Source organism: Danio rerio, chromosome 1 (assembly GCF_049306965.1).
Source record: "Danio rerio strain Tuebingen ecotype United States chromosome 1, GRCz12tu, whole genome shotgun sequence".
NCBI classification, from domain to species: domain Eukaryota; kingdom Metazoa; phylum Chordata; class Actinopteri; order Cypriniformes; family Danionidae; genus Danio; species Danio rerio.
Genome location: NC_133176.1, coordinates 35,027,269 through 35,042,726, shown reverse-complemented (window position 1 = coordinate 35,042,726; position 15,458 = coordinate 35,027,269). Strand labels below are relative to the sequence as shown.

The following is a 15,458-nucleotide window of genomic DNA, read 5'->3' as shown; positions in this document are numbered from 1 at the left end:
ATCTCTAATGAGTGCAGTTTCTAATACACCATTGTAATGTATTTACATTACTGTTTACAATCCAGTAATCATGGAGCATCCAAAGTCGTGTGTTTCGCTATAATATATAGTATGTGAAAAATAGTATACAAGTTGCTTAAGATATTTATAGTAGTCAAATAAACAGTAAGTACCCAGATGACCTACTACTTCATATGTGGTTCTGCAATACACGTTCAGTGGACACTTTACTATCCCATGAGGCTATGTGAGAGAATTTATGAAGGGTGTGAAACAACACAACTAACATGGGAAGATAATAACAACTTGGCAGATGCAGAACATCCGAATTCCATTCTTACTATTCATAGTCATACTATGTAGAATATACTTTTCTAATTGTTGTAAAAAGTAAATTTAAATAGTACTTTTTTGTAGTATGCAATTTCTGATACAGCTTGAGTGTCTTTATGAAATAATTTAAAGAGCCCATATTATGGGTTTTTGAAAATTCCCCTCCATGTAGTGTGTAACACAGCTCTAAGTGAAGTGAAGTATCCAGCTAAGGCTTAAATCTGTAAGAATACAGTGTTTAAAACTGTTGATTCATCTATAAAAGAGTCGATTCATAGTGCTTCAAACGAGTCGCCTTGATACCGACTCATTAGGTGTTTCGCCATGACGTACGAACGAAACAAAGTTTTTCACGTGCACGCGCAAACCCGGGAGATTTCAAACCTGAGGCCCCGCCCTCTGACGCAGTAACCCAGACACACACACACACACACCCACAAACACACGCACACAAACATGCCGGTCGATTGAAGTCACACTGCAGATGGATATATTGAGTCTCTACCCAAAGATGAAACCTCAGCATTATAACCAAGCAGTTGGAAACTACTGGAAACTTCTGGAAGCTACATGCTACAAAGAATACTTCATCTGAGTTTGTTAAAGGAAGGATCAGTAAAGAGTAACTGATGGACGTCAGGATGGGTTTCTTCCATTTCTCAAGTGTAAGTACGTGCGGTTAAAGTTGTTGCCTCGTTGACTCTAGCTTGCAAATGTATTTAGTTGTGATTTGTTACTTGTAACCGCGTGTACTGTATCAGGTTAACTGGCTATATTCTCTTATCGCGTGCAAAGTCACGTTAAAAACGCGACGCGTGCTGCTTTGTTTATGGAGCTCCGTGGTAACGTTAGAGGTCTGCATACCCGCGGCTGTCACCGCGCCAGATTTCTGCGGCGCGGGAATAAATTTCCGAATAAATCGCCGGAGCGGTCGGTAACGGGTTTGATTTGGGACGGGAGCGGGCTGCCTGAGAAAGAGAAAGATGTGTCTGCTTGGTGCTTGTGTGTTAGTGCGCACGCGCGCGTATGAGAGAGAGAGAGAGAGAGCTTTATGCTTGGTGCTGTGTGTGTGTTTATACAGATTTTCGGTTTTGTTCTCCCCCGCTCTTTAGCGGGATCGGGCGCGGCGGGCAGAATACGGGGCGGGTTCTAAGGCTAAAACCTGGCGGGTGCGGGCGGAAGCGGGAGCGTTCTCGTCCGGAGGTGTTTGTGTGTGTGTGGCAGCTAAAATCCACGCCTACACTATCTAGCGTGTATGAACTGTGATTACTTTTTAAATTGCTGATTAGCTATTGGCCATTTCACTCTCTGACTGAAGGCAGTCGACCAATCGCGACAGACTGTCATCGGTCCAATCAGCGCAGATTAGCTTCGCGCTAAGGAGGGGTTTGGGAACAAATGAATCACTGAACGATTCATACAGGAGTCGCTGGGATAATTAGGTAAAAATAAATGCAGATTATAAGACCATGAAAGTGTTTTTTGACCTTGCATGCATATTAGACTGTTGTTGGAGACCCTTACAACCAAGATATGACCCTATTTCATGTATAATATGGGCTCTTTAATGCAAGGCCTCTGGTGTTTTCAAGCAAAAAAAAAAAAAAAGATCATGTGACACTTGTGGTGACTGAAATCACATTTCATGTTATTTTGTATAAACAAATGGATTAACAGCACATTCATTGTTTAAATAAAAATAAACACTCAAAAACCAAAACAGAGAAGAAAATGCAAGAAATTTGGTTATATTTGGAAAACCTCATTTTTAGTCAAATACTTATTTATTTTTTGTTAAAAAAAAACTAAAGATTTTAGATGTTTTCAGGATTTTATTTTGTTAATTTTCACTTTAAAAAAATGAAAACTCTATCACCATTACTCTCCGTTCACTTGTTTCAAACCTGTTAGAGTTTCTTTCCTCCGTTGAACACAAAAGAAGATATTTTGAAGAATGTTGGATATTGGTAGCCATTGAATGGATGTCAGTGGCCACTAAATTACAGCATTCTTCAAAATATCTAATTTTTGGTGAAAAAAAAAAATAACTCAAGAGATTTGAAAATGCTTGAGAGTAAATAGTGAGTTCATTTTTATTTTGAGGGAACTTATGAAATATGAAATATTCAGAAATTGTATTAATGTAGCTTAGTTATTTATTATTATGGTATTTCCAAGATAATGCTGTTATTTATTAGTGTATAAACACAGGAGGATAAGGATACAGAAAGAGGCATTTTGTTTTTATTCTGATTGTAAAATTATTTTTAAAAGTCAATTGAATTAATACAGTTGAGTTAAGTGGAAAATATATAAGTAAAAAAGAGATAACCATGTGATGTTAATTGTGTTAAAAAAAAAAAAAAATTGTATCACTCAAAATTTGAAAATCATCACCTTGGAATTATAAGGGCTGTATCTCAACGCAGAGAACGGACTTGCGTTCTTGTGGAGACCGGTCTTGCCTGGTGTCCTTGGAAGAACGAACTCGGGAGACCGCAAGGACAGAGAACGTGTGCTGTGAGGAATGAGATGCTGTGTTCTTCTTGATGGTCACATGACCTTCACGCGTTAAAAATGGAAACTATTTAAACATTACAGCATTCATACAACGATTTATTGTTTTTCTCCTTTTCAAAATATATAATTTGCATAAAAACTTAAATTTATTATTAATTATATTTACATTATAATTATATTTATATTTATAATAAATATACATTGCACAATATAAATAAAACATATTTTAATACGAATTTCAGCAAATAAACTAAATTAACGTGTTTATTCCTTTAATAAAATTTTCATGGTAATGTTTACGTTTACCATTTTTTTTTAGGAAAACTCCTGAAATAAATTTTGCATTCCATATGGAAAACAGTATGTGTATAACATAAAAAAAAAAAAAATAAAAAATAAAATATATATATATATATATATATATATATATATATATATATATATATATATATATATATATATATATATATATATATATATATATATATCCTATAATGTAAATAAGAATGTCAAACCCTCAATTTTGATAAAAATGTCAGATAGAACCTTACAATTCTAAGGTGACGAAATATAAACTTATGGTTTTTTGTCACAAGGCCTCAATTATGCAATTATTATTATTCCATCAGCAAATTAATACAATTTATAAAAATGCTATGAATAGGTGTTAGACTCGAGACGAAAAGCAATCTGTTAAAATGTGTTTTCAACTACTTCATTAAGTGCTCAAGAATAGACAAGTTCAAAATTTTGTAGCCCTTGTTGAGGGTTGTCTATTGTACTTGTGAATGGGTCAATGAAAATGCATATTAATTTCAAGTGTAATTATTAGGAAATGTCTTGATAAAATCCATTTAAGTGGTCACTTATAACGCAAAGGAACATGTTATAATACAAGTGGAATTTAACCATTTGTTTCAATTCAAGTTTAAATTCAAATTTAAATTCATGTTGTAATTCATTGTGTTTAAATTCAAGTGGATTTTAACCATTTATGTTTCAATTGCTGAACAACTTAATAAATGATGGAAACAGAGCATTGGTATATGCAAGAAGTTGATGATCTGCCCATTTATAATAATTTCCCTAAAAAGGAAAAAAAAAGTAGTTTTTTTTACCGCCGTCTTAGTTTTCATATAAAAAAGCAACTTGTAGGTTTGAGTTTGAAAATTTGCCAAAATATTGGTAGACATTTTTTTTCAATGAGCCTGGGTAGCTATTTTGACACACAAGAGAAAATGTGGTTGCTTCACTAACACTTTCCCACCTCCTTTTCCCTCCTCCCACTCCTCCCCATGTTTCTTTTTCACACACTCTCTCTCTCTCTCTTTCCATTTCTCACCATTTATTTTCAATTTTAATTTCACACTTTTTTTCTCTTCCACCTTCAACCCTCCCTCCTTCCCCTCCTCCCCTCCCCTCTACCTCTGTTTGCTTGTCTTTCACCCTCTGCTTCCTGGACTGCATGACTCAAGGAGGATAAAGTGGTTAGAGTTTTTCTGTTCTTTTTTGCTGTGCACTCTACTAATGTGATTTGAAGAACTTGTGTTATGTCTGAATGTGCAATATCACTGGATTGAATGAACTAATGCCATTTCTGTTGCTGATATAAGAACTTGTGTATGTACGTTTGTGTGAGTGATTTGAATTAATGCAGAAGTACAAAAAAAAAGGTTGGAGTTCATACACTTTTAAACAAATATAGTTACATTTGCAGTAAAAAGGCATCTGTTGGCAGTAATTCACCATAAAAAATAAGCTAACTGTTTTTTATTTTTTATTTTTTCACAGAGATATGGGATGGGGTTTTTGAGCATATTTGACAACTTGTTACTGCATATGTTACGATGTGCAAGTGAACTACAAAAATCTTCTCAATGGTGCTAATAAATAATAACATAAGACAAAATGTGATTTTGATAAAACAGAATACAAACATAATGCTAAACATTAGCTAAATAACAGAAAAGGTAACATAACCTAATGTAAATAAATAAATAGGAATATTTTTTTACTGTTTTACTGAAAATTGTTCAGTCAACGTGCGCGCTTCGAATGTTATCCCTCGATTGAAGGGGCATTATCAGTGGTTATCAGCTATTAGATAATGCCCAGTAAGGACCTTTTACGTCTACTGGTAGGCTCAGAAGGCTGTTATTAATTATATACATGGTTAATCAGCTATACTAATAAGACTCCAGATCCATATCTGTTTTTACATTACTGTGATGGTTGGATTTAGGGTAGGGGTAGACATTAATAAAATACTATTAATGAAAAATTTAATAAATAATGTAAATAATTCTTATGGTTAATCAGCTATATTAATAGAGAAAACTCCAGATCCAGATCTGTTTTTACATTACTGGGATGGTTGGGTTTAGGGTCAGGGTAAGGGTAGACTTAAGAAACTACAATTAATGGGAAACAGAATAAATATGTACACTGAAAGAAATTATTCAAAGATGACTTCTTGGATTTACTTAATTTTTTTTTGTTTTGTGGTTCTAAACAATTTATTTGAGCTGAATTTAAACAAACAAATTAAGCTGAATATTATTATATGAGTGTTTGCAACAGTTTTGCAGACATCATTTTTTTCAGTGTATCTGAGGAAAATCTGTCACAGTATTTACTCCATTGGCTCTTGCTTTGGTGTCATTAAAAATCTGACCTGCCGGTTAACTCACTACTCTGCTGTTTTTTCCTTTTTGGATTTGTTTGCTGAATGTAAATGTTTGTACATAGTAAGTAGGGAGCTTGACGCCATTTTCTTTTGTACCTTCTTTTCATTGGTTGTTTTTGTGGACAAGGGAGTTAGGTGAGAAAGTGTTTGTTTTCTTCTTCTTTTGCTGGAAATAGTGAAGTTAGAGGGAGTTTGAGTTTGAGTTTAGATTGTTTTGTCTATTATTTTGGCCTGGTCAGCTCCTGAAGTTGAAAAAGACACATTTTGTTTGAGAAAATCAATGTGTAAATAAAATCTCTATTGATTTTATTTAGCAGCATCACATGTGCTGTCTTACCTTTTATGTAGGATCTAGATTGATAAGTTTTGATGTTACTGTGACAGTTGGGTTTAGAGTAGGGGTAGATGTTATTAAATAATATAAATAATTATTGTGGTTAATCAGCTATGCTAAGAGAGAAGACTCAGATGCAGATTTGTTTTTACATTACTGTGACGGGTTTAGGGTTGGTGTAGGGGTAGACATTAATAAAACACAATTAATGGGAAATTTAATAAATGATGTTAATAATTATTATTAACTTCCGGCTGCAGCCGTATGTGATCTATAGCTGATTTGCCATGTGGATGGATGATAACAGCCTTCTGAGCCTACCAGTAGGTGCAGAAGGCCCCTACTGGCCCATATCTATCAGCTGATAATGCCCGTTCAATTGAGTGACAACATTCAAATAAGCTGGAAAATCATAGTTTTATTTGAAGAAAAAAACAAAAACATATTTGAGGTATTTTATAGTAAAACATATAATGTGGTTATACTTATTTCATGAAATAAATTTCTTAACAATTCTCATTGTGTTCGGTAAGGTTTTTGTACTAAGGGTTTTTACTTTTTGCCTTTTTGTTAATTTTTTGTTAAAGTACATTTTTAATAGCATTGTCACCTCACTGAACTGATTTTTGTATTTATTTCCTGCTGTATTGAGCACAAACAAATTTGGACTAATTATGCGCCCGTTATTTGTCTTCTGTTCATGCAAAGTGTCTCATAGGGAAAGACAGGGTAAGACATTCTGAGTATTGTAGATTCTGCATGGGCCACCGATTATTTCCTCATGAGATCCAGCTAATAGGAAACTAGCATGTGTTGGCTGAACCCCATCCCCCTTTCCTTCCTTGTTGCTAATGCTAGGGATGCTGAAGTAGTTTCACAGCAAGGGGGTGAGGGGAATTGGGTATTATTTGGATTTGTTAGAGTTTTGATGTCTCAAAACTGGTTGCTCTTTAGTCGAATGGGTTTAACGTAAACACTGTAACGTTAAACTATAAATAGAGCATTTTCAGTAGACACAGTGAATGGATTGCCCTTTCGCTTAAGTGCTACCAGTGATGAACGAATGCTTATCTGTGCATGTTCACTGCACCTGCTTGTGCCCTGGGACTGCAATAGGCATGCCAAGGGGTGAAAGTTCAAGGACAAAATGCAAGGTTTTACCATGCCTGATATGGTTATGCCATATTCACTATTCACTAGTATTGATGAAAGCACTCAGAGAGAAAAAAAGTTACCCTGCACCCCAGTGGGCACTTGCGACTTGTTTTTTTGTACTATTATGTGTGTGATGTGTTTCCTGTCAGGTGTCTGTGTGTTATTGTTGCTGTGTTTGTGTTTGTTATCTGTTCTTGAATGACTGGTAATAGTGTTATGGTGGTAAAATGACAAATATATACTACCTTTCTTGTTGTTTAACTATCACTTGCTTGGTGATATTGTTAAAGTGCTCAGATTCTAAATGTAGTTGAACAGTCCAATGGTTTTAATGGTTAAGCCCAAAGAACTGTATATGGAAGTACATTACTATACTTCATTAATAGTCTTTATAAACACAAGCAGTTAACACATATGCATTAGAAAGTTTAATCTTTGTCCACTGTCTGTGCTACATTTCTCTACAAGTTAGAATTCACAGCTCAAGGAAATTGAACCCAAATCACAATATGGCAAATAGTATTAACATCCATGCACATAACAAAATCTTGAGTCAATCTTTGTGGTGTTAGTTTGTTGTGCAATACTATGTAAACTGTTAGACTTGAAACTTTAGTTATTCACTTGCAAAAACACCCAGTAAAATACAGTTCACTACTGTAAAATGCACTGCATTGTGGGTCACTTTGAAACTTTTACAGTAACTTACTGCATATTAGGACTTTGTGGTATTCTACTGTAATCAAAGTAATCAAGTACTGCTACTGTAGATGAAGACAAAAATGAGACCATTTATGTAAAAAAAAAACAGTCACTTGTCAACATTTTTTTTGTTTTGTTTTGTTTTACTGCTAGTGTAAAATGTAAAGAAATCACAGTACACGTACTGAATTAAAATGTGGTAAAGGGCATTTTACCATAAAAATAAGTTGCAACAGTGTTGGGCAATAGTGTTGCTGCAAGTAGTTATGCCACTAACTTAACTATATTTCTCAGTAACGTGGCGGTAGCGTCGCTACTTTCTAAATCGAATAGCTTTTAAGTAGCGAAGCTATTATTTTTAGCAAGTAGCGCAGTAGCGTCCACACAAGCTACATTTACCGATTGCGGATCATTAAGTGACGCCATCACTATTCGCAGAGCTGTGAAGCTGGGGTCTGGCCAATGAAAATAAATCCATATGAAAGTGAGAATGGTGAATTCTTCTTTGTGGTTTACTGTGTTCGAAAACAAACTTTTTAGTGAGTTACTGCCACCTCTCGCTCCGGTCGGTGATGTCGACATGAGAAACTTGCTTAATGGATAGATGACTGTAGAGGAATTATTTCCCAAGCAGTACCATACCTCGAAGTACATGTCTTAAATTTATTTCTGATGCTGTGCTCTTGTTAGAATTAAATTAATTTTAAATTTATCCACTGTTTGTTCTGAAAATGTGCCCAAGTGCACATGAAAAATTATAAAACTAGTAGTTTAATGTAAATACAGTAAATAAAATATTTTAAATACTATAGTGTTTTAAACATAAATGTTTATATTATAACATATATATTTATGTTACGCTTATATATAATATTTATATGCTGTGATGTTTATATATATAATACCATAGTGTTTATATAATACACTTTTCTATATATTTCCCTTTACTACACATTATTATAGTATTTTTTATGTGCAAGACAGGATTTTTTGACCTTTTTGTTTTTGCTGTCTAGTAAAAAAATGTTTTTATTTGGAACAGCATGTTAATTGCAGTAAATAACTGAAATTCACAATTATGCTTCATATGTTTCATTTGGATTGAAGTTGGTTCTGTTTAAAAATAAAAAATAAAAATAGCTTATATGTAGCTAAGCTACTTTTGCCATGTAACTTTAGCTTAGCTTGCTAAATTTCTGAGGATGTAGCTTTCGGTGTAGTTAAGCTACTTTTTAGGTAGAGGAACTAATAGCTTAGCTCATTACATTTTCCTAGTAGCTTGCCCAAAAATGAGTAGCGGTAAGGTTATTCTACTGTAAAATGAAATTGCGGTTGGGCCCTGCTACTGAAAAACACATTTACTGGTACGTTATTGTTACAGTAACTTGCTGGCAACAGTGCTGCCAGTAAGTTACTGCAAAAACACAATCAAATATCTAACCATTTACACTAATCTAAATAAATTTTCCATTGGTATTTTCATATTAAAAAAACGATTTTATGTCTATGCTTATATTTACATTATGTTACTTTTTTTTCTGCAAAAATGGTCATTGACACTGAAATGACTGGAAATGCTCTTGTTTCTATTGCATTTATGTTAATAATGTATATATTACATAGTTTCTGCATCTTTGAATTATTGAGGCAATATTTTGAGGAAAAGAACCATTATTATTATTTTTTTTATTTATGAGGACATTTTAGACTAATTATATTCAAAGTGCCATCAGCTTTTAGCATGTACCTGCTAACTACATGCTAAATTTACTCACTAGTGGAAATGTTTTGGAAAACTAGTGCAAAATGATTTAAGAGAAATATGGTTGCTGCTGGCTAACAGGATAAAGAAGCAGTCTCTTCCTTACAGTCTTTTAGTGCAAAAAATGCTTAGCTTAGCCATTAGCCATGTTTTAGGTGAAGGAATGAGCTTTATTTACCAGTGTAACGCCTCCCTTCTGACCAGCAGTTGGCTTGGGACCCTATTTATCCCTGTTCTGTTAACATGAAGTACACAAATGCTGATGTACGCACATGCTATTCCTCCTTTCAATCTTTCTTTAGCCTGCCAGTGATTGAGCTTAGCCAAGCAAATGTGAAAGTCCTTCAGGAGCCTGTATGAGGTGTTTGGATTGATGTTTGACAGCTACTGTATGAGTGCTTTAAAACGGATATAGTATTTTCTTAAGCAGAACGAGGTATTATGAAAATTGAAAATTGTTTTTCAAAAGATCAAGTGACCGCTTGCTTTTTAAACTGGTGCTGACATTAGGCAGCCTGGTACAGGTGTCTGTTTTAATATTAAATTCCCTTGAGTGCTTCACTGGAAGCAAGTGTGCGTGTATTTATGTGATGTATGGGCAAGTTTGCTCTTTGGGGTGTGCAATGGAGACTGTGTCAGCAGATCTGTCAGTTTTTGAGAAGAAGGCAGTTATTTTTCATAACCCATTTCTTCTGAACTAGCACAGTTGAGTCCCAGTCCTTTTCCCCATACCACTGGAAAAGCAATAGTCTGCCTTATTTTTCACTGTCATCTCCCACCTGCATTCACTTTTCTTTAGTATCATACATGCAGTATGTAATTTAGTCATGCCATTATGTTCACTTGTTTATATTTACTCTCCTTCAGGGCTTATTAAGAGAGTTTTAAAATGATCTTGTTTTTTATGAAATAGGAGATTTGTTGTAGTTTTTGAATTCATGGACACATAAAAAGTTTGAACTGACTGACAGCAAAGGGATTTAACAACTACCTAAGTTTAACAACGAGATGTTATTAAATATTTGAACGTTCCTTCTCCCAGGTTTTATTAACTATATATTAGCATAGTTTCAGTAATACAACGAATGGATCACAGCTTTTTTTAAACCCTTGTGTCAATTAAACAAAATTAATAGAATTAAATGTTGAATATTTGAAACGTTTTAATTACAGTTTGTTTACATAATGCCACAGATACTTTTAATGAGAAAAGCAACATATATATATATATATATATATATATATATATATAATCATTCATTTTCTTGTCAGCTTAGTCCCTTTATTAATACACTACGGCCAATTTAGCCCACCCAATTCACCTGTACCGCATGTCTTTGGACTTTGGGGGAAACTGGAAGACCCGGAGGAAACCCACGCGAACGCAGGGAGAATATGCAAACTCCACACAGAAATGGCAACTGAGCCGAGGCTCGAACCAGCAACTCATCGACTTTCTAGCTGTGAGGCGACAGCACTACCTCCTGCGCCACTGCTTCGCCCATATATATGGCCTGCGGCCTTGTGCCAATGCACACCTCCCACCAGTGCTGATATACAGCTATATCGCACTGCTACGAGTATGATATTTCTCATTTATACTTGCGTTTATACAACAGTTCGACAGCACAATAGTGTATATAAACATGGAGAGTCTGAAACCCTCTGTGTTAGGAACTACTTTCTTCCACCATTCATTCACATCTGCAGCTGACGTCAGAACAGCAGAAGTCGTTACTACTTCACCAACTTTAGAGCTAGTATTTGAATGATTCTCTATAGTGTAATGTGAAGCAGCGCTTCTGGTGTGTGACCACCTTAAGGTGATGACAAAACAGCTGATTTTGCTTTAAGATTATAAGGCTGAATGTGACATGAAATGCCATCCATCTACAGAGATTTCTCCCTACAGTCTCTTACAGTCTACTGTATTTCTCTGTTGCCGTCTGCCTTGTGACGGGTGCCAGGTGTCCCAGCGTTTACCCGGAGACTTTATGGAATAAAAAAAAGAGACAGGAACTATTTCGCTCTTCCTATCGGCCTTTATGCAATTCTCCCAAGGGCTGTCGAAAACATGCATGCCAGTCAACAACGAGTAGGCAAAAGGTAAAGAAAAAGACACTCAAACATCCGTTGCAAAATAAAACGTTACATTATTGAAATAGAAGAATGATACAGTGGTAGCGCGGTTATCACACACTTCTCAGAGCTCGCTGAACTGAACTGAGCTCCCATACATGCATGCTTACATATCAAAGGTAAAACAACCACAGAAATAGTCCTCTTAAACAGGACATTTATACACAATGCTTATCAAACATTAAGTGACCGTTACAATATCACAATAATTAACCTCAAACAAAACAGAGCAGTCACTAACTTACCAGACAGCTGTTTGTGTTTGCGATAAGGAAGGACGAGGCTGAATCCAGCTTTTTATTCGCAGCTTCTTATTGACTCTATTCGGTCCACCTTAAAAACCGCGACACTTTCGTTTTTCAGCTTTAAGCTAGTTTTTGTAAAACAATAATATTTTTATCTTTGTTATTATTATTATTAATAATGCTTATTATTTTTGTTGTTGTTGCTGTTGTTGTTGTTAATTATAATGCTGTCATTATATACTTTATATATCTATAAAATGCAACAAAGGAAAAAGGGGCATATGAAGGAACACTGAAAATACAACCTTAGGATGTTCACAAATGAAAATTAAGAATTATGTAAGTATCAATTATAAATGCACATAATTGTGATGTTAATAATTATCTATTTTGGAGGCTTCTGTCACTGATTTGGTTGCCATGGAGAACAGTATTCATTAAAGCAGGGAAGGCTTTAACACACATTTACAGAACCATAGAGAAATGTATTTACATCCATTTAAATGTACGCACACATATGTACACACACACCCACACACATGCACACAATGTTTTTCATCTCTCCCAACCAACAACCACCCTCCCTCTTTCATATATGCTGACCTCAGGTCTGGAGTTGAATTAAATTAAGCTTGTTTACTGTCTGATTTTTATGGGGTCTTTTGATACTTAGTTCAGTTTAGTGATTTGCCTGCGCAAGTAAATCCTATTCAGGCTATTCAGGAATACGGCAAAACTACTGTTCTTACTCTCTCTCTGATTTAATCTCTTCCTCTCTCACTCTCTTCTGTGATAACAATGGTCTTATTGCAAGGTCACATTTTATTTATTTTTGTTGCTGTTTTTGATTTTTACCCTCCCATGGTTCTATAGTTGAGAACAGCTAGAATCAAGCCTTCACAAGATGTGAAGCTTTAATGGCTTTAGCTGCCCTGGATATTGTTGTAAACCGGCCTTCGGTGGAAAAAAAAGCAACAAAATAAAATGGAGAGAAAGTGAATTCTCTGTTGTGTGCGCAGCTCGAATTTTGTCTAATTCAAGGATTAAATCCTTGGATTATTTTACCCATCCTCGACTGCACAAAACTAGTGCTGAGTAATCCAGACATCTACACATCTATCCTTTTGCAGAACATATTAGCATTTTTAGATGTCTCAAACTCTTGTGATCATAAACCAGTTTCCACCCCAAAATGAGCTAATTACTCACAATAAACCATTGACCCTGGATTCCTCTTTTTGAGATCAAACTGGCAACCATAGTTTCTCAGTTATGTCGTAGAGAAGACCACGAGCTGCATTTTCTCATCACTATTGAATAACGGTTAGCAAAGGCTAGCAGTAGCATGGTAGGATTAGCAGGGATTGCTAATCCTTCCTGAGAGTGTTTCTCTGGCTGGCTGACAGCTGTGGGCCTCTGCACATCTGATTTACCTCAGATTACGCTGGAGTCGTGCCAACTGGATCCAATCAGGCCATGATGCTCTCTCGTTCCCTCTCTCTCACTCTCCCTCATATCCATACTGTCCTAGAACAGCCTCTCGTCTCTTTTTAAGATCAGGTCAAAACCGAAATGCGACGCTTTTGTCGGCACTGGCAATTAAGGACATTTATTCTGGATTTTGATGGAGTTGAAGGTTTACTCTGTGATGGGGGATCCGTCATCAGGGATGCCACCATGTGAGTACTGTTGTTTGTGGCATACAATATTTAAACTTTTATGAAATGTTATAACTTTGCAGATTGTTATTGCTTAAAGGAAGCATTCATGGATTTGCCAATTGCAGAACATCCTGTTTTTGTGCATCATATAAGCTCTTGCTTTCATAACCCATTTGCGACTGATCACAGAGTGCTAAAGATGACTAAAACGATGCAGGCTTTACAGAGGATGTCAGCTTTTCCGTTCTCACCATTCATCCAGCTGATAAAACATGCAGCGTCGTTTGAAGGGTGTCCATGTGATTTACACATTTTATGTATCGCACAGACCTTTGGCTTCCTTCCTGGGCTAACAATCACTGAGATCAGGGTTCTTCTCAATCAAATATTATTTAGAAGGAAAAAGCATGGACACCGTCATGTGTTGCTGTAGAAGCAGATTTACTGTCGTTCTGAAGCTGCTTTAAGAGCCTAATGCAAAATCAATAGATTGGACCTTTGTGCTTTTAAAGCCATGAACTCATTGTCAAGTCAAGAGCTGTTAGTTTGATTTAGCATTGCTGCTAATCATGTCTGATCAGGCCTGTCAAGTTGGTTAGCTAACAAAAAAAGCAAGTGAGAGAGTGTGTGTGTGTGTAAGAGAGAGTGAGAGAAATATAGGGGGAGGAAGTGAAGAAATATGGTGTCGGCTGAGGTATTTTAGGCAGACTCAGCCATCCATCTCATGAATGAACCATTACAGGGCTCAATAATAGGGCTTCATTGGGGAAAAGGAAAAAGATGGGAGGAAGCAGATTGATAAATGTGAGGCTTATGATATAATAACTGATGCATTTGCATTGCAAAAAATCTACACAGATGAAGAAAAGGATGACAGATTTCTGTTTCTTATTCAGAAGATACTGTACATCACATTTTTATAGCATTATAGATTACCTACCAAACAGTGTTGGGTGTAATTAGATGCAAAGTACCCAATTATTACTGTAATGAAATTGCTTTTCTGCTAAAAAAGATAATTTAGGGGATTGCTTTTAGTTTTCAGGTAATTTAATTACAGTTTCTTATAGTGTACTTGCCTTAAAACATGAACTTAATGGTGCTGTACACTGTAAAAAATGTTGCTCACTTTTTGATGAACCAATTTAACTTTGCAAGTCATTTTAACTTACATCAACTAAGTTGACTTAAAAGTTGTTAAAAAAGTTTAAAGTTCTTAAAAGTTCAAAGTTGTTTAACTTAAAGTTGTTCAAAAGAATAAGTTGAAACCTGATTGACTTTCTAAATTAAGATAAAAACACAAGTTGTCATGACTTTTTTTGTTATTAATTTGTGTAAGTTCAGAGAATAAGATTAATCATATTTTTTGTGTTATACAAATATATTTTTGTGAAATAATTCTGTTTTAGAAGTATACATTTATCAGAATAATTGAAAATGCTTAAGACAAGGGAGTAATTAGTTCTTGAAAATATAAGCTGTATATAAGGTAGGGTGAAGCAGAGAATGTACATAAATACTGTATATATTTTTTGTTGTTTATATAATTTACATAATAACCCAATTTTGATCAGCTGAAGAATGTTAGATTTGTGCAACAGTTGCTCATGCCTAAGAAAGAATGGAATAAAAAATTGTCAATATGTTTAAAATGTGGTGTCATTAATTTGAAACAGGTAATTGAGTTACTTTTCAGACAAAGTCATTGTAAAAGTAATTTAAATACAATTATAATGATGTAATAAGTCATTTATTTACTTTTTTAAAATATCTTACCCTGCACTGCTACCGACCCCTAAGACATTCCCTTTGATGATTTAAAAAAAATCATCAAGAGATTGTAAAAGAAACTCCCCTATGACATGAGCTGTTAATTTAAATAAAACCACTAAGATTTGTTCTTTTCAAACTTCTATTAGTA

General features: G+C 35.0%; 1 protein-coding gene across 50 annotated transcripts in view; it reads left to right on the top strand.

Annotated features, from left to right (window-relative positions):
- The window catches only part of rims1b (regulating synaptic membrane exocytosis 1b), a 143,121-nt gene that overhangs the window by 40,715 nt on the left and 86,948 nt on the right, over positions 1-15,458 (top strand). For 15 of the 50 annotated variants that reach the window (XM_073952215.1, XM_073952208.1, XM_073952172.1 and 12 more), the window contains exon 3: positions 6,582-6,602. The exons of 26 other annotated variants lie outside the window; for them this stretch is intronic. In XM_073952215.1, coding sequence (XP_073808316.1) covers positions 6,582-6,602 — 21 coding nt within the window. Of the gene's footprint in view, positions 1-4,328; positions 4,341-6,581; positions 6,603-13,294; positions 13,556-15,458 lie in introns of those variants that run through there. 9 more of the 50 variants (XM_073952350.1, XM_073952320.1, XM_073952303.1 and 6 more) reach the window with 4 other exon arrangements.